General features: G+C 37.4%; 1 protein-coding gene across 1 annotated transcript in view; it reads left to right on the plus strand.

Moving 5' to 3' along the window:
• The window catches only part of LOC134079184 (interferon-induced very large GTPase 1-like), a 75,477-nt gene that overhangs the window by 43,893 nt on the left and 7,449 nt on the right, over window positions 1-24,135 (plus strand). Inside the window, exon 11 of the mRNA XM_062535380.1 lies at window positions 1,237-1,518. Within this exon, the coding sequence (XP_062391364.1) occupies window positions 1,237-1,518 (282 nt within the window). The remainder of the gene's footprint in view (window positions 1-1,236; window positions 1,519-24,135) is intronic.

The following is a 24,135-nucleotide window of genomic DNA, read 5'->3' on the forward strand; positions in this document are numbered from 1 at the left end:
CAATTAAAGGCATAAAAAAGCCCCAAAAATAACCTTTAAAAAAAAATAAAGCACATATAATACATATTGCACATATATAAACGATATGTTTTATGGTAAAATATTATTCTCATGCCCGACTGACAGGAAACCCTTGCGACATCTGCTGTGAGAAAAGAGAATAGCAGCCTGGACAAACATGGCCGAACATAGTGTTGTCACATAAGTGAGCGCAAAATAGCTCTAAACTAGCTTGTACCGGTGTGCTTTTGATCATGTAAAAATTCTGGGTGACAAAACACGCGTATTTAGGAAAAGTCGTGAACGTAGGGTCCTGGAATTTAATCGAGTGAAAATATTTTTTTTTTTTGTAATCACTGCAGTCAAATGACCGCAGCCCGGCAGTTCTAGGTATATCTAGGTCAAACCTACATGGCGCTTCTAGTAATACGCGTCAGCGGTCAAATGACCGGCGCTTGGCGCTTCTAGTGTTAAGGTGCAGAACAAGAGTAAATCATTAAAAATGGAATAAGGTTCGCACACTTGAAATCCTTCTTTTATGATTTTCTTTTCTTTTCTTTAGCACAAAGGAATGACGTTTTGACCGTGTGGTCTTCTTCAGATTAAAATTCAAGTAACGTGTGCTATTTAACCCCTCGAGACCGACTGTATTGCAGTCTGCTGACACAGCCAGGCGACGCTCCCAACCCATTCATTCGTTTTGGGCACGAATTAATGGGTTTGCCCTTAGTTTAAATGGAGGCCGGGGAGAGCGCGTGACAGCTATTGTTATGTATGGAACTGGCTTAACAAAGTTTTGTGCGTTAGAGCTGTGTGAGAGCTGTGAGGTAGGTTGTACAACATTTGAAAACTCTGTGCGGCAAAGAAAGGAGCATTCTCAACCCGTACCATCTGTATGATGCCAGGGCTTTGTGTGGGTTAGAACCAGAGTTCTAGACATACTGGAGTCTGCTAAGGGCCTTGGTGGGCAGTCCAGACAGGACACCATTGCAGTAATCCAGGCGGGAGGTGATTAAGGCATGGATGAGTGTCTGAGTTACTGAATGTGTGATTGAGGGCCGGTCGTGGGATGCTTTGCAAAATGTGGAGAGACACAAGGCTTCACAGTGCTCCATCTTGGATCTTAAAAATGTTTTTTTATGGTCATACAAATACCCAAAAGGTAGTGCTGGCAGGAATGATGCATATGTCTGTAATAGAGGTTCTATTATGGATATCAATGTTAATGTCTTCCAGAGGTCTCAGAGGCAGTGACACCAACCCCACTGTGTCTGACTGTGAGCTCCATCACTGCATCATCTGCTCACCTCAGCTGGAAGGTGTCTCGTGAGATGGAGCAGACTCCACACAGCTTCCTGGTTTCTTACCAGAATAAAGGCACTGATTCCCAGTCCATCTCCACTGAGTCCTGCAGCGCAGACATCACAGACCTGAAACCAGGAACTAAGTACACTGTTAGAGTCTACACTGTGTCTTCTGGAAGAGAAAGCCAGCCTGCTTTTGAGGAGATTGAGACAGGTATGATGACTTATATTATTAAAGTGGATTTAAATGCTGTTGCTGTCTCTCCTAGGCTGCTGCTTCTTCTTCTTCTTCTTCTTCGTCTTCTTCTTCTTCTTCTTAATCCACTTACCACTTATTATTTGCCCTATTCAGGTTGAACCGCATTCACTTCAATGTAGACTGCATGCGTTGTGAACAGTGCAGCAATCTCTGGAAAGGAAACGGTGGAAGTCGCAGTAGCCTAATAGCCTATCGCGTTCAATGCTGTAAATCCATCTGTTCCAGAATATTTGGTTCATATCATCAATCTTTGGTTTTGGTGTTTGTGCAAGCGGGCCCTGAAGATTTAACAAAAGTCTGAGTAGCCCTACGTAGGAATTAGGAAAGTATGTAAGGCGAGATCAAAATTAGGCTACCTTGTTTGCTTCTTTCCCCCATGTCATTTTAATTGGTCGTCAACTCACTGTGAGTCCTGTGTATCGTAGCAACAAGCACAATACTGATGTGGTGTATCCAGTGGGAAAATCTCATGTAGGCCTAGTTTCTACTGTAGGCTATCGTTTATTTTTCCTGTGTGTCTCTATGATATAATTATTTTTAGATGCAAAAAGTCTAACTGGCTTAGCCAAAGTTTGTCAGATGGCGGCTCAATTTGGCTCAGAAAATTATTGGCTGGCGAAATTATTTTTCGTTAATGGTAAACAGTATTGTGATTCATCCGTTTATTTCAGATAGTTTGTTATTAAAAACCATTAACAAAAAATAATTGTTCGTCGACGTTCAAAAGCGGTCAGTGAATTCAGTCAATATAAGCTACATCATTTCGCTCGTGCCGAGTTGTGAACCCTGGTTTCCCACGTATTAGTCGAGCGAGTTAACCTTGCGCCACGTTTTGTACTGTATACAATTGGAAATAGGTATTTGAAGCGACGCAACTTAGTTAGTCCAGCAAATTTGTAAGAAAATGCCTATACATTTGTCTGAGCTTTAAAAGATAGCCTACAAATAGAAGATAAGATATATAACTATGAATGTACGTAGGCATACGCGCCCTACGTACATAAATAGGCTATGACGAAATTCAGCTGAAAATATTTTTTACACACGTAGGCCTGCCTAATAGAGCAACGTTGCAACATTTTCAAAACTTGCATTTTACCACTATAAATTGCCTCCATAGACTACGCCATGTAAATGAAAAATAGTTATTAAAATAAATCACATATATATATATATATATATATATATATATATATATATATATATATAATACATATTGCACATATAAACTATATGTTTTATGGTAAAATATTATTATTAGCGCAAAATAGCTCTAAAGTAGCTTGTACCGGTGTGCTTTTGATTATGTAAAAATTCTGGGTGACAAAACACGCGTATTTAGGAAAAGTCGTGAACGTAGGGTCCTGGAATTTAATCGAGTGAAAAGATTTTTATTTTTTTTTGTAATCATTGCAGTCAAAAGGCCGCAGCCCGGCAGTTCTAGGTATATCTAGGTCAAACCTACACGGCGCTTCTAGTAATACGCGTCAGTGGTCAAATGACCGGCGCTTGGCGCTTCTAGTGTTAAGGTTTTGCCTAGGTCATATCAGTCTATGGCAATTGAACTATTTGCCTTTTCACCTCCTCCGTTTGCCTCTGAGGAGCAGGAAAGACTGCATTTGCTGTGCCCGGTGCGGGCATTGCGTGCATACATAACTCGTACGCAAGAGTTTCGGCAATGTGACCAACTCTTTGTCTGCTGTCTAAACAGCGCCACTCGCACTGGATCGTGCAGGCCATTACACTGGCTTATGGTGCCAAGGGCCTGTCTCTGCCTGAAGGGTTGCGTGCCCACTCGGCTTAAGGCATGGCAGCATCATGGGCAGTGTTTAAGGGACTGTCTGTGGAGCAGGTGTGCTCCGCAGCATTGTGAGCTTCCCCACATACTTTTATACGGCACTACTGCCTGGACGTTGTGGCCCCTTCGGTGGCCTCTTCGGTCCTCTCTTCTGCAGCCGGACTTTGAGGTGGTCTTAGACCCGGGATGTGCGGGGCGTGTATATAGGTCCCATAGTATCTGTGTTGTACCGAGTGAATCGACTGAAAGGGAACGTTAAGTTATGCATATAACTACTGTTCCCTGAGGGAGAGGAACGAGGTACAACACTAGGTTGCCCCGCTCAGCCTCAGTTGCACGGTGAAGAACGCTAGGTTGAACTGGGGAGCGACGGTGGTGACTTGGTTTATATACCGTGAGGGCGGAGCCTCTCACGTCACCACATGTCTTGCCTTTCAGGCGTGAATAGAGGTGTTTTCAGCCAGACCACGCGAGGGCGTGATATCCCATAGTATCTGTGTTGTACCTCGTTCCTCTCCCTCAGGGAACAGTAGTTATATGCATAACTTAACGGTATAGCTGACTGCCCCAAAGTGCCTGAATAGGCCCTGGACCTCCAAGTGTTAAGAAGACTCCTAAATGTCAGTTCTGGAACCACGATTATAAAAGTAAACAAACAAGTTAAACCTTTGAAGTCTTTGTAGAAAGCTAAGTGTGAATGTTATCAGGAAACCAGCCCAAGGTCCATACGGGCCAGAACAAACACACTCAGTGCTGTTACCATACTCAAATATGCACTTATGTAAATTGCACTGACAATATTGCACTGACCATTCTGTCTGTTTGTCTGTATCTCTTACTGTGTATTCATATGTTTTTATTGTATAGTCATGTATATTTTGCTAAATGTGTGCAAAACTTTAAGGAGATGCTCTTTAAATGTCATTGTACTGTGTATAATGACAATAAAGGCTTTCAATTTCAACAGGTCGTTTTTGAAAAATACATCCATTTATTGTCACAAAAGATCAATGAAAAACACTTGATTATTCCAGCATGTATGGTAAATAGTGCTGTCAATCGATTGAAAAAATTAATCGTGATTAATCTCATGAATGTCTTAGTTAACTCATGATTAATCACATATTAATCACACATTTCTATCTGTTCAAAATGGCCCTTGATTTATCATTTTAATACTCTTATCAATGTAAAGTGGATAGGCTTGCTTTGAGCAAATGTTTTTTATTATTATTTTTTTATTTTATTGCAAACCACAGTATAGTGCTACAGCCATTCATGTCTGTAGTAATATTGTCAATAAGTATTGGGACAAATGACAAAGCTGGCAGCACCACTGAGCAAGAAGCAAACTTCTCTCCTCCTAGAAGTTTAGATACTGCAATAACATAAAAAAAGCTCTTAATTGTTGTAGCCTAATTCAAGCCTAATTCAAACATAGTTCTTCTCACACACACACACACACACACACACACACACACACACACACACACCGAATGTGCACGAATGCACACCCACTCACCAGGCCCGGGGTGGGTAATCGGGAGAATCGGGAGATTTCCCGGTGGGCCACCTCACTTTTGGGCCGGTCGAGATTTTTTACATTTGTCAGGTTAGTCCATCTTCTCTTTAAGTAGGCTACAGAGGTTCCGCATTCTGACACCGCAACCTCTGCATGGGCTGTAGCATACCATGCGAGGGAGTTCTCCCCTCCCAAGATAGAGTTGGTTGGGTCCATAGTGCATCTTTTCCAAAATATGATTTCTTAGATAGGCTACCGATAGCAGGGAGGGAGTTCTCCCATCCCAAGATAGAGTTGGTTGGGTCCACAGCGCGTCTTTTCCAAAATATGATTTCTTAGATAGGCTACCGATAGCAGGGCTGGCCCTACCGCAACTATACGCGCCAGGGTCTCCAGCAAGTGTGAAATAATTTTTTAAGCTGTCTCATCACCAGGCTATTTGCTACAATATTTACCTCTGTTACAATAAGTCATGATTTATGCCCATTAAACTTTTAATTTACCGTTAGCATCCGTGTCACCTGAAGCATGCGATAGAAATATCTATTGAAAAGCACAGTTGATCTGTGCATGCATCTTTTGATTATTTGATTTAGAAAGCAAGTTCATTATTTTGAGCTGCTATTAGAATGGAAGCTTAATATAATAAACTAGAGAATGTAATTCCAGGGAAATTACGAGTGCATGAAAATGCAAAAATGTATAGATACAGTAGATAATGTAGATATAGTTACTAAGGTTTAGCTAGGGTAAACATGGTGGTTGCATAGTTTAAAGAAAGCTGTTGGTGTGAAGGTAGACAGTTTAAAGCTTAAACAATACAGTTCTAACTGAACTAATGATTTCTAGCAGTTATGCTAACTATGCTAACAATGCTAACCAGGTTGATTAGCTAACTTAGCTAATCATTTCTAAAAGTTATGCTAAAAATGCTAACTATGCTAACAATGCTAACCAGGTTGATTAGCTAACTTAGCTAATCATTTCTAACAGTTATGCTAAAAATGCTAACTATGCTAACAATGCTAACCAGGTTGATTAGCTAACTTAGCTAATCATTTCTAGCAGTTATGTTAAAAATGCTAACAATGCTAACCATGCTAACTAGCTAACTTGCTAGTGAGGACTTTTATTTTGAAACATTTGTTGCTAGGGTATCCATGGTGGCCACTATCAGGAAACAAGAAGTTACTGCAGTATAATCATGTTGGTTGCTATGGAAACGGTCATAAACACTTAATTTTAATGGTTGCTATGTTGGTTGCTAGGTACATGGAGGTTTCATGTAGTTGACCGGAGGCATAGTGGATGATAACTGACAGTTGGAATGGTTGAACAGTTCAATAGTTGAGTAGTTTCAATGGTTAAATGATTTAACTCATTCACTGCCATTGACGTCTTTAAACGTCATTTTAGACACATACCTTGACTGCCATTGACGTCTATAGACGTCAATTGCGTTTTTCAATGGGGAGGGCTCCTGGTTGGGCTTGGGAACGATCTGGCATGGTTTCAGGCTTGTAAACAGACTGTACTAGCGATCCGAGCCGCTAGATGGCAGCAGTGCCATTTGGATGATTAGTATCTGCCAACATGCAGAGATGCAACATGCAAGATGCAAGCTAACAAACTGAAGATCGACCACAGTGGATCTAGTTTGCACGTGATCCAGCGAATAAATATGCTTACTTCTTACATCAAGAATGGAAAACATGTGAACGGTATGATGCATTTACATTGAATATTGCTATATAGACTAACAACAACTTTGCTAGTGCTAGCTTGCTAAGTCTACCGTCCTGTTCAGAGTCTTTAGCGACCATCAGAGTCCCTAGCAACCTTGACGAGACTGACGAGATAACAGTGCAATCGTGGTTGACATACTACTGAAACGCTAACGTTAAAAAGTTGATTTTCACAAAAAGATCGTTTTCTCCATTTTTTGGTCAAAAACAGGTGTTTTTAGCATAACCAACCCATGTTCTACTGACGATTACTAAAGAACGGAAAACGATAGAAACAAACCGATTTTTCCTGGTAAAAGAAGAGAGTCTACTCTTTCATTTGGTACCTTTGGTGTTTACATAGTCATAAATCTCACCGTTCGGTGGATCTTGGAAAAACGGTCAAAATGTTGTAAAACGTCTGGCAGTATGGAGCGCTCTGCACTGAAAATGGCTGGCAGCCAATGAGTTAATAGTGTATTATTGCAGTGAGGACTTTTATTTTGAAACAGTTGTGGACAGAGGAAGTAGTGAAACAGGATCTGTAGTCTTAATGAGATTGTATGCTTAAAGCCTTAGACAGAAGGTGCCTCTCATATAGCGTTTACGTGTCTTCTCTCGCTCCTCGATCCTCACTGATCTACATAAAGAATGATGGAGCGGCAACAATGGGATAGTCTAGCCCTTCTTCTATCTTTCTTTATGTAGATCAGTGAGGAGCGAGGAGCGAGGGAGGACATATAAACGCTGCTTGAGAGGCACCCACAGTAAATACTTTAAAAGTTGTATGTAGATAGTCTAATTAATGTTGATAGACAGAATGTTTAATGGATGTTGATAGGCAGATTGTTTAATAGATATTGATTGACAGTTTAATGGGTGGATGAGTGAATGGTCTGAAGAAGATGAATGGATAGAAGGTTGGATGGAATGTGCCTTATATTCTTGTTAAGAGAGACACTGATACAGCTCTGTGAGAGTAGTTGATACAGGTGTAATCAATTTAACTGGCTAGTCTTAAGAGAGCCAGAGAGACAGAGTAAATAATTTAAAAGTTGAATGTAGATAGTCTAATTAATGTTGATAGACAGAGAGTTTAATGGATGTTGATAGGCAGATTGTTTAATAGATGTTGATAGACAGTTTAATGGGTGGATGAGTGAATGGTCTGAAGAAGATGAATGGATAGAAAGTTGGATGGAATGTGCCTATATTCTTGTAGAGTGGAGAGACACAGCTCTCTACTGAGAGTGGTGGATACAGATACAGGTGTAATCAATTTAACTGGCTAGTCTTAAGATCCAGAGTGTATCCTTAAAGCCTGAGACAGAGTAGATTGTTTAAAAGTTGAATGTAGATCGTCTAATTGATGTTGATAGGCAGACTGTTTAGAATGGGTGGATGAGTGAATGGTTTGAAGAAGATGAATGGATAGAAAGTTGGATGGAATTAGGAAGACTTATGTTGATACAGGGGAACAGAAAATGTAGTCTCAAGAGAGCCAGTGTATGTAGCCTGAGAGAGAGAGAGAGCTGCTGCACCTGGACTGGCCACCTGGCGTAACATTCTAATTGCTGCCGTGATGTCATAATGAGCAATGTAAAGTCTATGGGGAAATTTTTAATAGTTTTTAATTCATAGTTTAAAAAGTATAAAAGTTACAAAGTTGAAAAATATATTCCACAGGTCTCCTAAGTAAGACCTACGTAGCAAAGTTTGAATCAAGTTTCTACGTTAAACGGTTCAAGCTGAATTGCGAGCGTTAGAAGAAGAAGTGGAATAATAACTAGAGAAAGCAATTCCAGGGAATTACGAGTGCATGAAAATTGAGACAAAGATAGAGGTGAAGTAGAGAAAAGGTTGAGGGGAGTCATAGTTGATGACAATTAACAGTTGGAATGAGCAAAAAGTTAAACAGTTGAGTAGTTTAAATAGTTGAGCTGTTTAATAGAGAAAATACACAAAAAGAAAATAATATAGGCCTAATGTATTTAGAAATACACTATAGGCTATACTATATAGTGTAGCCTAATCAGCCCAATTATCAATAGTACGCCAATGGATGGACTGACAGTTAGAATAGCCAAACAGTTCAATAGTTGAGTAGTTTAAATGGTTGAATTAATTAATAGTGAATTATTTTAAGTGAGGACTCATGAAAACTGACAGTTGGAATAGCCAAACAGTTAAATAGTTGAGTATAAATAGTTGAGTAGTTTAAATAGTTGATGACAACTGACAGTTAAAATGGCTGAACAGTTAAATAGTTGAGTAGTTTAAATAGTTGAATTAATTAAAACAGTTAAATAGTTGAGTATAAATAGTTGAGTAGCCTAGTTTAAATAGTTGATGACAACTGACAGTTAAAATGGCTGAACAGTTAAATAGTTGAGTAGTTTAAATGGTTGAACGATTTGATAGTGAATTATGGTAGTGAGGATTTTTATTTTGAAACAGTTTTGGGCACAGGGAACAGTTGAACAGGATCTGTAGTCTTATCAGAGCCAGACTGTATGCTTAAAAGCCTGAGAGAGAGAGTTCTGGCATACAGTAGGATTCTAGAAGCCTGAGAGTTCTGGGATAGGATTCTAAAAGCCTGGGAGAGAGAGTTCTGGCATAGGATTCTAATCGGTGATGTCATAATCATAATGTTAAGTCTATGGGGAAATTTTGATAGTTTTAATTAAATAGTTTAAAAAGTATAAAAGTTACAAAGTTGAAAAATACATGTCTCCAGTCACCTAAGTAAGATCTACGCGACACAGTTTGAATGAAGTTTCAAAGTTAAACCGTTGAAGCCGCATTAAACGCACAAAAAGCGTTAGAAGAAGAATAAGAACTATAACTAGAGAAAGCAATTCCAGGGAATTACGAGTGCATGAAAATTGCGACAAAGATAGAGGTGAAGTAGAGAAAAGGTTGAGGGGAGTCATAGTTGATGACAATTAAAAGTTGGAATGAGCAAAAAGTTAAACAGTTGAGTAGTTCAAATAGTTGAGCTATTTAATAGAGAATTATTGTGTGAGGACTTTAATTTTGAAACAGTTGTGGGCAGAGGAAACTGTTGGTGGGATACATAGCTGATGACAACTCTAATTCGGAATGGTTAAATAGTTCCATAGTTTAAATAGTTACATTATTAAATACGGAATTATGACACTGATGACTTATTTTGAAACAGTTGTGGGCAGAGGAAATAGGTGGTGGGAGTCATAGTTGAAGACAACTGGCAGTTAAAATGGCTGAACAGTTGATTAATTAAGCAGTTTAAATGTTTAATTCTTTAATTGTGAATAATTGTAGTAAGGACTTTCAATATGAAACAGTTTGAGGCAGTAGAAACAGTTGGAGGGAGTCATAGTTGATGACAACTGACAGTTAGAATGGCTGAACAGTCAAATAGTTGAATAGTTTAAATAGTTGAATTAATTAATAGTGAATTATTTGAGTGAGGACTTTTATTTTGAAACAGTTTCAGGCAGTAGAAACAGTTGGAGGGAGTCATAGTTGATGAAAATGGAGAGTTGGAATAGCCAAACACTTAATAGTAGAGCAGTTAATAATTGAGCGGTTTAAATAGTTGAATTAATTAATAGTGAATTATTTTAGTGAAGACTTTTATTTTGAAACAGTTTCAGGCAGTAGAAACAGTTGGAGGGAGTCATAGTTGATGCAAACTGACAGTTGGAATAGCCAAACACTTAATAGTAGAGCAGTTAATAGTTGAGCAGTTTAAATAGTTGAATTAATTAATAGTGAATTATTTTAGTGAAGACTTTTATTTTGAAACAGTTTCAGGCAGTAGAAACAGCTGGAGGGAGTCATAGTTGATGCAAACTGACAGTTGGAATAGCCAAACAGTTAAATAGTTGAGTAGTTTGAATAGTTGAATTAATTAATAGTGAATTTAGTTTCAGGCAGTAGAAACAGTTGGAGGGAGTCATAGTTGATGAAAACTGACAGTTGGAATAGCCAAACAGTTAAATAGTTGAGTAGTTTAAATAGTTGAATTAATTAATAGTGAATTTAGTTTCAGGCAGTAGAAACAGTTGGAGGGAGTCATAGTTGATGAAAACGGACAGTTGGAATAGCCAAACAGTTAAATAGTTGAGTATAAATAGTTGAGTAGTTTAAATAGTTGATGACAACTGACAGTTAAAATGGCTGAACAGTTAAATAGTTGAGTAGTTTAAATGGTTGAACGATTTGATAGTGGGCACAGGGAACAGTTGAGCAGGATCTGTAGAGTCAGACTGCATGCTTAAAAGCCTGAGAGAGAGAGAGTTCTGGCATACAGTAGGATTCTAGAAGCCTGAGAGTTCTGGCATAGGATTCTAAAAGCCTGGGAGAGAGAGTTCTGGCATAGGATTCTGGAATTGTGATGTCATAATCACAATGTTAAGTCTATGAGGAAATTTAGTTAGTTTTAATTAAATAGTTTAAAAAGTTTCAAAGTTTCAAAGTTGAAAAATACATGCCTGAAGTCACCTAAGTGAGATCTACGCGACACAGTTTGAATGAAGTTTCAAAGTTAAACCGTTGAAGCCGCATTACACGCACAAAAAGCGTTAGAAGAATAAGAATAATAAGAATAATTGGAATAACAATAGAGTGCATTTTTCATGCACTCTAATAAGAATAAGTGGAATAACAGTAGAGTGCATTTTTCATGCACTCTAATAACTAGAAATGCAATTCCAAGGAATTACCAGTGCATGAAAATGCAAAAATAGATAGATAATGTAGATATGGTTACTAAGGTGTAGCTAGGGTAAACATGGTGGTTGCATAGTTTACAGAGAGTTGATAGTGTGAAGGTAGACAGTTTAAAGATGAAACGTTCCAGTTCTAACTTAACTAATGCTTTCTATTCATGTTAAAATGTTGATTAGCTAACTTAGCTAATGATTTCTAGCAGTTACGCTAAAAATGCTTATTATGCTAGCAATGCTAACTTTACTAACAATGCTAACCAGGTTGATTAGCTAACTTAACCGATGATTTCTAGCAGTAATGCTAAAAATGCTAACTATGCTAAATTTGCTAACAATGCTAACCAGGTTGATTAGCTAACTTAGTTGATGATTTTTTACAGTTATGCTAAAAATGTTAACTATGCTAACAATGCTAACCATGCTAACTAGCTAACTTGCTAGTGAGGACTTTTATTTTGAAACATTTGTTGCTAGGGTATCCATGGTGGCCACTATCAGGAAACAAGAAGTTACTGCAGTATAATCATGTTGGTTGCTATGGAAACGGTCATAAACACTTAATTTAAATGGTTGCTATGTTGGTTGCTAGGTACATGGAGGTTTCATGTAGTTGACTGGAGGCATAGTGGATGATAACTGACAGTTGGAATGGTTGAACAGTTCAATAGTTGAGTAGTTTCAATGGTTAAATGATTTAATAGTGTATTATTGCAGTGAGGACCTTTATTTTGAAACAGTTGTGGACAGAGGAAGTAGTGAAACAGGATCTGTAGTCTTAATGAGCTGTATGCTTAAAGCCTGAGACAGAAGGTGCCTCTCATAGCGTTTACGCGTCCTCTCTCGCTCCTCACTGATCTACATAAAGAACTAGAAATGCAATTCCAAGGAATTACCAGTGCATGAAAATGCAAAACTATATAGATAGATAATGTAGATATGGTTACTAAGGTGTAGCTAGGGTAAACATGGTGGTTGCATAGTTTAAAGACAGTTGATGTGTGAAGGTAGACAGTTTAAAGCTTAAACATTCCAGTTGTAACTTAACTAATGATTTCTAAAAGGTATGATAAAATGTTATCTAACTATGTTAACAATGATAACCAGGTTGATTGGTTTACTTAGCTAATGATTTCTAACAGTTATGGTAAAAATGCTAACTATGCTAACAATGCTAACTATGCAAACCAGGTTGATTAGCTAACTTAGCTAATCATTTCTAACAGTTATGCTAACTATGATAACAATGCTAACTATGTTAACAATGCTAACTAGGTTGATTAGCTGACTTAGCTAATCATTTCTAGCAGCTATGCTAAAAATGCTAACTATGCTAACAATGCTAACTATGCTAACCATGTTAACTAGGTTGATTAGCTAACTTAGCTAATCATTTCTAGCAGCTATGCTAAAAATGCTAACAATGCTAACTATGCTAACCATGCTAACTAGCTAACTTGCTACTGAGGACTTCTATTTTGAAACATTTGTTGATAGGGTATCCATGGCTGCCACTATTGGGAATAAAGAAGTTACTGTAGTAAAATCATATTGGTTGCTATGGAAACGGTCATAAATGCTTAATTTAAATGGTTGCTATGTTGGTTGCTAGGTACATGGAGGTCTCATGTAGTTGACTGGAGGCATAGTTGATGATAACTGACAGTTGGAATGGTTGAACAGTTAAATAGTTGAGTAGTTTCAATGGTTAAATGATTTAATAGTGTATTATTGCAGTGAGGACTTTTATTTTGAAACAGTTGTGGAAAGAGGAAACAGTTAACAGGATATGTAGTCTTCACAGAGAGATTGTATGCTTAAAGCCTGAGAGAGAGAGAGAGCTGCTGCAGGTGGGGCTGGCCACCTGGCATAAGATTCTAATTGCTTAACGATCCGACTGTGATGTCATAGAGGCCAATGTTAAGTCTATGGGGAAATTTTTAATAGTTTTTAATTTATAGTTTAAAAAGTATAAAAGTTACAAAGTTGAAAAATACATAGCAGCATGCCCCTATTTAAGACCTACGTTGCGACGTTTGAATGAAGTTTCTAAGTTAAACGGTTCAAGCTGAATAGAAAAAATGAATTTGGTAAGCGGAATAATAATAAGAAGAAGAAGCCTAGGAAGAACAGTATAGTGCATTTTCATGCACTATAATGATGGAGCGGCAACAATGGGATAGTCTAGCCCTTCTTCTATCTTTGTTTATGTAGATCATTGAGGATCGAGGAGCGAGGGAGGCCATATAAACGCTGCTTGAGAGGGACCCACAGTAAATACTTTAAAAGTTGTATGTAGATAGTCTAATTAATGTTGATAGATAGAATGTTTAATGGATGTTGATAGGCAGATTGTTTAATAGATATTGATTGACAGTTTAATGGGTGGATGAGTGAATGGTCTGAAGAAGATGAATGGATAGAAGGTTGGATGGAATGTGCCTTATATTCTTGTTAAGAGAGACACTGATACAGCTCTCTGAGAGTAGTTGACACAGGTGTAATCAATTTAACTGGCTAGTCTTAAGAGAGCCAGAGTACTCTTAAAGCCTGAGACAGAGTAAATAATTTAAAAGTTGAATGTAGATAGTCTAATTAATGTTGATAGACAGAGAGTTTAATGGATGTTGATAGACAGATTGTTTAATAGATGTTGATAGACAGTTTAATGGGTGGATGAGTGAATGGTCTGAAGAAGATTAATGGATAGAATGTTGGATGGAATGTGCCTTATATTCTTGTAGAATGGAGAGACACAGCTCTCTACTGAGAGTAGTGGATACAGATACAGGTGTAATCAATTTAACTGGCTAGTCTTAAGAGAGCCAGCCTGAGACAGAGTAGATTGTTTAAAAGTTCAATGTAGAGCGTCTAATTGATGTTGTTGATAGGCAGACTGTTTAGAATGGGTGGATGAGTGAATGGTTTGAAGAAGATGAATGGATATAAAGTTGGATGGAATTAGGAGGACTTATTTTGATACTGTTGTGCGCAGAGAATACAGGGGAACAGAATATGTAGTCTTCAGAGAGGAGCCTGAGAGAAACTGACAGTTGGTGCCCAGGTGGCTGACCAGCTGGGGTAACATTCTAATTGCTGCCGTGATGTCATAATGAGCAATGTTAAGTCTATGGGGGAAATGGTAATAGTTTTTAACTAATAGTTTAAAAAGTATAAAAGTTACAAAGTTGAAAAATACAAAGCACACATGGCATAAGCAAGACCTACGCAACAAAGTTTGAATGAAGTTTCTACGTTAAACGGTTGAAGCTGAATTGCGTGCGTTAGAAGAAGAACTAGAAATGCAATTCCAAGGAATTACCAGTGCATGAAAATGCAAAAATAGATAGATAATGTTGATATGGTTACTAAGGTGTAGCTAGGGTAAACATGGTGGTTGCATAGTTTACAGAGAGTTGATGGTGTGAAGGTAGACAGTTTAAAGATGAAACGTTCCAGTTCTAACTTAACTAATGATTTCTATTCATGTTAAAATGTTGATTAGCTAACTTAGCTAATGATTTCTAGCAGTTGTGCTAAAAATGCTAATTATGTTAGCAATGCTAACTTTACTAACAATGCTAACCAGGTTGATTAGCTAACTTAACCGATGATTTCTAGCAGTAATGCTAAAAATGCTAACTATGCTAACAATGCTAGATTTGCTAACAATGCTAACCAGGTTGATTAGCTAACTTAGTTGATGATTTTTTGCAGTTATGCTAAAAATGCTAACTATGCTAACAATGCTAACTATGCTAACTAGCTAACTTGCTAGTGAGGACTTTTATTTTGAACATTTGTTGCTAGGGTATCCATGGTGGCCATTATCAGGAAACAAGAAGTTACTACAGTATAATCATGTTGGTTGCTATGGAAACGGTCATAAACACTTAATTTTAATGGTTGCTATGTTGGTTGCTAGGTACATGGAGGTTTCATGTAGTTGACTGGAGGCATAGTTGATGATAACTGACAGTTGGAATGGTTGAACAGTTAAATATTTGAGTAGTTTCAATGGTCAAATGATTTAATAGTGTATTATTGCAGTGAGGACTTTTATTTTGAAACAGTTGTGGACAGAGGAAACAGTTAACAGGATCTGTAGTCTTAATGAGATTGTATGCTTAAAGCCTGAGACAGAAGGTGCCTCTCATATAGCGTTTACGCGTCCTCTCTCGCTCCTCACTGATCTACATAAAGAATGATGGAGCGGCAACAATGGGATAGTCTAGCCCTTCTTCTATCTTTCTTTATGTAGATCATTGAGGATCGAGGAGCGAGGGAGGACATATAAACGCTGCTTGAGAGGGACCCACAGTAAATACTTTAAAAGTTGTATGTAGATAGTCTAATTAATGTTGATAGACAGAATGTTTAGTGGATGTTGATAGGCAGATTGTTTAATAGATATTGATTGACAGTTTAATGGTGGATGAGTGAATGGTGTGAAGAAGATGAATGGATAGAAGGTTGGATGGAATGTGCCTTATATTCTTGTTAAGAGAGACACTGATACAGCTCTCTGAGAGTAGTTGACACAGGTGTAATCAATTTAACTGGCTAGTCTTAAGAGAGCCAGAGTGTACTCTTAAAGCCTGAGACAGAGTAAATAATTAAAAAGTTGAATGTAGATAGTCTAATTAATGTTGATAGACAGAGAGTTTAATGGATGTTGATAGACAGATTGTTTAATAGATGTTGATAGACAGTTTAATGGGTGGATGAGTGAATGGTCTGAAGAAGATGAATGGATAGAATGTTGAATGGAATGTGCCTTATATTCTTGTAGAATGGAGAGACACAGCTCTCTACTGAGAGTAGTGGATACAGATACAGGTGTAATCAATTTAACTGGCTAGTCTTAAGAGAGCCAGCCTGAGACAGAGTAGATTGTTTAAAAGTTGAATGTAGAACGTCTAATTGATGTTGATAGGCAGACTGTTTAGAATGGGTGGATGAGTGAATGGTCTGAAGAAGATGAATGGATAGAATGTTGAATGGAATGTGCCTTATATTCTTGTAGAATGGAGAGACACAGCTCTCTACTGAGAGTAGTGGATACAGATACAGGTGTAATCAATTTAACTGGCTAGTCTTAAGAGAGCCAGCCTGAGACAGAGTAGATTGTTTAAAAGTTGAATGTAGAACGTCTAATTGATGTTGATAGGCAGACTGTTTAGAATGGGTGGATGAGTGAATGGTTTGAAGAAGATGAATGGATATAAAGTTGGATGGAATTAGGAGGACTTATTTTGATACTGTTGTGCACAGAGGATACAGGGGAACAGAATATGTAGTCTTCAGAGAGATTGCCTGAGAGAAACTGACAGTTGGTGCCCAGGTGGCTGACCAGCTGGAGTAAGATTCTAATTGCTGCCGTGATGTCATAATGAGCAATGTTAAGTCTATGGGGGAAATTGTAATAGTTTTTAACTAATAGTTTAAAAAGTATAAAAGTTACAAAGTTGAAAAATACTTTGCCCACATCGCGTAAGTAAGACCTACGCGACATAGTTTGAATGGAGTTTCTACGTGAAGCGGTTGAAGCTGAATTGCGTGCGTTAGAAGAAGAATAATAAGAAGAAGTTGAAGACTAGGAAGAACAGTACAGTGCATTTTCATGCACTGTAATAATAAAAAGTTGAAGTTGAAGAAGCCTAGGAAGAACAGTACAGTGCATTTTCATGCACTGTAACTAGAGAATGTAATTCCAGGGAAATTACGAGTGCATGAAAATGCAAAAATGTATAGATACAGTAGATAATGTAGATATAGTTACTAAGGTGTAGCTAGGGTAAACATGGTGGTTGCATAGTTGAAAGAAAGCTGATAGTGTGAAGGTAGACAGTTTAAAGTTTAAACATTACAGTTCTAACTGAACTAATGATTTCTAGCAGTTATGCTAAAAATGCTAACAATGGTAACTATGCTAACAATGCTAACCAGGCTGATTAGCTAACTTAGCTAATCATTTCTAACAGTTATGTTAAAAATGCTAACTACGCTAACATTGCTAACTATGCTAACAATGCTAACCATGTTGATTAGCTAACTTAGCTAACCATTTCTAGCAGTTATGCTAAAAATGCTAACTATGCTAACAATGCTAACCATGCTAACTAGCTAACTTGCTAGTGAGGACTTTTATTTTGAAACATTTGTTGATAGGGTTCTATGGTGGCCACTATCAGGAATAAAGAAGTTACTGTAGTAAAATCACATTGGTTGCTATGGAAACGGTCATAAACGCTTAATTTTAATGGTTGCTATGTTGGTTGCTAGGTACATGGAGGTTTCATGTAGTTGACTGGAGGCATAGTTGATGATAACTGACAGTTGGAATGGTTGAACAGTTAAATAGTTGAGTAGTTTCAATGGTTAAATGATTTAATAGTGTATTATTGCAGTGAGGACTTTTATTTTGAAACAGTTGTGGACAGAGGAAACCGTTTAACAGGATATGTGTAGTCTTCAGAGAGATTGTATGCTTAAAGCCTGAGAGAGAGAGAGCTGCTGCAGGTGGGGCTGGCCACCTGGCATAAGATTCTAATTGCCCTATTATGATGTCATAATCCAATGTTAAGTCTATGGGAGAAAAAATGTTTAAAAAAATTAATATAAATTCAACGATAAAGTTTTCAAAGTTGAAAAATACATAGCTGAAGTCACCTAAGTAAGACCTACGCAGCGCAGTTTGAATGAAGTTTCTACGTTAAACGGTTGAAGCTGAATTGCGCGCACAAAAAGCGTCAGCGGAATAATAATATCGATAACTAGAGAATGTAATTCCAGGGAAATTACGAGTGCATGAAAATGCAAAAATGTATAGATACAGTAGATAATGTAGATATAGTTACTAAGGTGTAGCTAGGGTAAACATGATGGTTGCATAGTTTAAAGAAAGCTGATAGTGTGAAGGTAGACAGTTTAAAGCTTAAACATTACAGTTCTAACTGAACTATTGATTTCTAGCAGTTATGTTAAAAATGCTAACAATGATAACTATGCTAACAATGCTAACCAGGTTGATTAGCTAACTTAGGTAATCATTTCTAGCAGTTATGTTAAAAATGCTAACAATGCTAACCATGCTAACTAGCTAACTTGCTAGTGAAGACTTTTATTTTGAAACATTTGTTGATAGGGTATCTATGGTGGCCACTATCAGGAATAAAGGAGTTACTGTAGTAAAATCATGTTGGTTGCTATGGAAACGGTCAGAAACGCTTAATTTTAATGGTTGCTATGTTGGTTGCTAGGTACATGGAGGTTTCATATAGTTGACTGGAGGCATAGTTGATGATAACTGACAGTTTGAATGGTTGAACAGTTAAATAGTTGAGTAGTTTCAATGGTTAAATGATTTAATAGTGTATTATTGCAGTGAGGACTTTTATTTTGAAACAGTTGTGGACAGAGGAAACAGTGTACAGGATATGTAGTCTTCACAGAGAGATTGTATGCTTAAAGCCTGAGAGAGACAGAGCTGCTGCAGGTGGGGCTGGCCACCTGGCATAACATTCTAATTGCCCTATTATGATGTCATAATCCAATGTTAAGTCTATGGGGAAATTTTAATAGTTTTTATTTAATAGTTCAAAAAGTATAAAAGTTACAAAGTTGAAAATTACATAGCTGAAGTCACCTAAGTAAGGCCTACGCAGCGCAGTTTGAATGAAGTTTCTACGTCGAACGGTTGAAGCTAAATTGAACGCACAAAAAGCGTTAGAAGAAGAATAACTAGAAATGCAATTCCAAGGAATTACCAGTGCATGAAAATGCAAAAATAGATAGATAATGTAGATATGGTTGCTAAGGTGTAGCTAGGGTAAACATGGTGGTTGCATAGTTTACAGAGAGTTGATAGTGTGAAAGTAGACAGTTTAAAGATGAAACATTCCAGCTCTAACTTAACTAGTGATTTCTATTCATGTTAAAATGTTGATTAGCTAACTTAGGTAATGATTTCTAGCAGTTACGCTAAAATGTTAATTATGCTAGCAATGATAACTTTACTAACAATGCTAACCAGGTTGATTAGCTAACTTAACCGATGATTTCTAGCAGTAATGCTAAAAATGCTAACAATGCTAAATTTGCTAATAATGCTAACCAGGTTGATTAGCTGACTTAGTTGATGATTTTTTGCAGTTATGCTAAAAATGCTAACTATGCTAACCATGCTAACTAGCTAACTTGCTAGTGAGGACTTTTATTTTGAAACATTTGTTGCTAGGGTATCCATGGTGGCCACTATCAAGAAACAAGAAGTTACTGCAGTATAATCATGTTGGTTGCTATGGAAACGGTCATGAACACTTAATTTTAATGGTTGCTATGTTGGTTGCTAGGTACATGGAGGTTTCATGTAGTTGACTGGAGGCATAGTGGATGATAACTGACAGTTGGAATGGTTGAACAGTTCAATAGTTGAGTAGTTTCAATGGTTAAATGATTTAATAGTGTATTATTGCAGTGAGGACTTTTATTTTGAAACAGTTGTGGACAGAGGAAACAGTTAACAGGATATGTGTAGTCTTCTGAGAGAATGTATGCTTAAAGCCAGAGAAACTGACAGTTGGTGCCCAGGTGGCCGGCCACCTGGCCTAAGATTCTAATTGCTGCCGTGATGTCATAATGAGCAATGTTAAGTCTATGGGGGAAATTGCAATAGTTTTTAACTAATAGTTTAAAAAGTATAAAAGTTACAAAGTTGAAAAATACAAAGCCCACATCGCGTAAGTAAGACCTACGCGACAAAATTTGAATGGAGTTTCTACGTTAAGCGGTTGAAGCTGAATTGCGTGCGTTAGAAGAAGAATAATAAGAAGAAGCAGAAGACCGAGGAAGAACAGTACAGTGCATTTTCATGCACTGTAATAATATCGATAATAAGAAGATGTCGGATAACAGTAGAGTGCATTTGCATGCACTCTAACTAGAGAATGTAATTCCAGGGAAATTACGAGTGCATGAAAATGCAAAAATGTATAGATACAGTAGATAATGTAGATATAGTTACTAAGATGCAGCTAGGGTAAACATGGTGGTTGCATAGTTTAAAGAAAGCTGAAAGTGTGAAGGTAGACAGTTTAAAGCTTAAACATTACAGTTCTAACTGAACTAATGATTTCTAGCAATTATGCTAAAAATGCTAACAATGCTAACCAGGCTGATTAGCTAACTTAGCTAATCATTTCCAACAGTTATGCTAAAAATGCTAACTATGCTAACTATGCTAACAATGCTAACCAGGTTGATTAGTTAACTTAGCTAATCATTTCTAGCAGTTATGCTAAAAATGCTAACTATGCTAACTAACTAACTTGCTAATGAGGACTTTTATTTTGAAACATTTGTTGATAGGGTATCTATGGTGGCCACTATCAGGAATAAAGAAGTTACTGTAGTAAAATCATGTTGGTTGCTATGGAAACGGTCATAAACGCTTGATTTTAATGGTTGCTATGTTGGTTGCTAGGTACTTGGAGGTTTCATGTAGTTGACTGGAGGCATAGTTGATGATAACTGACAGTTGGAATGGTTGAACAGTTTAATAGTTGAGTAGTTTCAATGGTTAAATGATTTAATAGTGTATTACTGCAGTGAGGACTTTTATTTTGAAACAGTTGTGGACAGAGGAAACAGTTTAACAGGATATGTGTAGTCTTCAGAGAGATTGTATGCTTAAAGCCTGAGAGAAACTGACAGTTGGTGCCCAGGTGGCTGACCAGCTGGGGTAACATTCTAATTGCTGCCGTGATGTCATAATGAGCAATGTTAAGTCTATGGGGGAAATTTGAATAGTTTTTATTTAATAGTTCAAAAAGTATAAAAGTTACAAAGTTGAAAAATACATAGCTGAAGTCACCTAAGTAAGACCTACGCACTGCAGTTTGAATGAAGTTTCTACGTTAAACGGTTGAAGCTGAATTGCGCGCACAAAAACGTTAGAGGAAAAATAACTAGAAATGCAATTCCAAGGAATTACCAGTGCATGAAAATGCAAAAATAGATAGATAATGTAGATATGGTTACTAAGGTGTAGCTAGCGTAAACATGGTGGTTGCATAGTTTACAGAGAGTTGATAGTGTGAAGGTAGACAGTTTAAAGATGAAACATTCCAGTTCTAACTTAACTAATGATTTCTATTCATGTTAAAATGTTGATTAGCTAACTTAGCTAATGAATTCTAGCAGTTATGCTAAAATGCTAATTATGCTAGCAATGCTACTTTACTAACAATGCTAACCAGGTTGATTAGCTAACTTAACCGCTGATTTCTAGCAGTAATGCTAGAAATGCTAACTATGCTAACAATGCTAAATTTGCTAACAATGCTAACCAGGTTGATTAGCTAACTTAGTTGATGATTTTTTTGCAGTTATGCTAAAAATGCTAACTATGCTAACCATGCTAACTAGCGTACGCTAACCATGCTAACTAGCTAACTTGCTAGTGAGGACTTTTATTTTGAAACATTTGTTGCTAGGGTATCCATGGTGGCCACTATCAGGAACCAAGAAGTTACTGCAGTATAATCATGTTGGTTGCTATGGAAATGGTCATAAACACTTAATTTTAATGGTTGCTATGTTGGTTGCTAGGTACATGGAGGTTTCATGTAGTTGACTGGAGGCATAGTTGATGATAACTGACAGTTGGAATGGTTGAACAGTTAAATAGTTGAGTAGTTTCAATGGTTAAATGATTTAATAGTGTATTATTGCAGTGAGGACTTTTATTTTGAAACAGTTGTGGACAGAGGAAACAGTTAACAGGATATGTAGTCTTCAGAGAGATTGTATGCTTAAAGTCAGAGAAACTGACAGTTGATACAGGTGTAATCAATTTAACTGGCTAGTCTTAGGAGAGCCAGAGTGTATCCTTAAAGCCTGAGACAGAGTAAATCATTTAAAAGTTGAATGTAGATAGTCTAATTAATGTTGATAGATAGAGAGTTTAATGGATGTTGATAGACAGTTTAATGGGTGGATGAGTCAATGGTCTGAAGAAGATGAATGGATAGAAAGTTGGATGGAATGTGCCTTATATTCTTGTCGAATGGAGACACAGCTCTCTACTGAGAGTAGTGGATACAGATACAGGTGTAATCAATTTAACTGGCTAGTCTTAAGAGAGCCAGAGTGTAGAGATACCTGAGCCTGAGACAGAGGAGATTGTTTAAAAGTTGAATGTAGATCGTCTAATTGATGTTGATAGGCAGACTGTTTAGAATGGGTGGATAAGTGAATGGTTTGAAGAAGATGAATGGATAGAAAGTTGGATGGAATGTGCCTTATATTCTTGTAGAATGGAGAGACACAGCTCTCTACTGAGAGTAGTGGATACAGATACAGGTGTAATCAATTTAACTGGCTAGTCTTAAGAGAGCCAGAGTGTAGAGATACCTGAGCCTGAGACAGAGGAGATTGTTTAAAAGTTGAATGTAGATCGTCTAATTGATGTTGATAGGCAGACTGTTTAGAATGGGTGGATGAGTGAATGGTTTGAAGAAGATGAATGGATAGAAAGTTGGATGGAATTAGGAAGACTTATGTTGATACAGTTGATGGAGGTTTCATGTAGTTGACTGGAGGCATAGTGGATGATACTGACAGTTGGAATGGTTGAACAGTTCAATAGTTGAGTAGTTTCAATGGTTAAATGATTTAATGGTGTATTATTGCACTGAGAACTTTTATTTTGAAACAGTTGTGGACAGAGGAAACAGTGAACAGGATATGTAGTCTTCTGAGAGACTGTATGCTTTTAGCCAGAGAAACTGACAGTTGGTGCCCAGGTGGCCGGCCACCTGGCGTAAGATTCTAATTGCTGCCGTGATGTCATAATGAGCAATGTTAAGTCTATGGGGGAAATTGTAATAGTTTTTAACTAATAGTTTAAAAAGTATAAAAGTTACAAAGTTGAAAAGTCATAGCACACATGTCATAAGTAAGACCTACGTAACGCAGTTTGAATGAAGTTTCTACGTTAAACGGTTCTAGCTGATTTGCGTGCGTTAGAAGAAGAATAATAAGAAGAAGAAGCCTAGGAAGAACAGTACAGTGCATTTTCATGCACTGTAATAAGAAGAAGATGTCGGATAACAGTAGAGTGCATTTTCATGCACTCTAATAATAAGAAAAGGGATAACAGTAGAGTGCATTTTCATGCACTCTAATAAGAATAAATCGGATAACAGTAGAGTGCATTTTCATGCACTCTAATAAATCGGATAACAGTAGAGTGCATTTTCATGCACTCTAATTAGCCCGAAGTTAGATAACATGTAGATATTTGCTGCAATTTCAAAACCGGATTACTCGGGATCAGCGTATTGTAGCCTACAGAGGAATGCTTCATATCCTCGGGTCCAATAAGGTCTGCTGTTTATTTTGATATATGGTTAGCTATATATTGACTGGAGTTTGGGAGATATAGGCTACCACCGAGAGTAATGGGTGTGGAGGTGGATGAAGCTCTGTGTGCACAGTGGAAATAGCCTATTATTAAACTGAATGTAAGCAACGTTAATTGTCGTTAGGTTTCGTTAAGTTTATCACAGCACAGCTAATATTGTTTGAAAGCTCAAGCAGCTCTTCCACGATATCTGTGAATTATGTGTGATCTGTGAGCAATTGGGCTAAACAGAGAATGTGAATTTGGATACAATTTACGTCCATCGGTCACATGGATGTCCGCTCCTATACTGTAGATGCCGTTGCCATTCACAGTGTAACTTTGTACTGTTTTTTGAACTGTAAACATTAGTTCAATATGCCTTTATGCTGAAGAGTGGAATACGTTTG

The sequence above is a fragment of the Sardina pilchardus genome, chromosome 4 (genome assembly GCF_963854185.1).
Source record: "Sardina pilchardus chromosome 4, fSarPil1.1, whole genome shotgun sequence".
Taxonomy (NCBI): Eukaryota; Metazoa; Chordata; class Actinopteri; order Clupeiformes; family Clupeidae; genus Sardina; species Sardina pilchardus.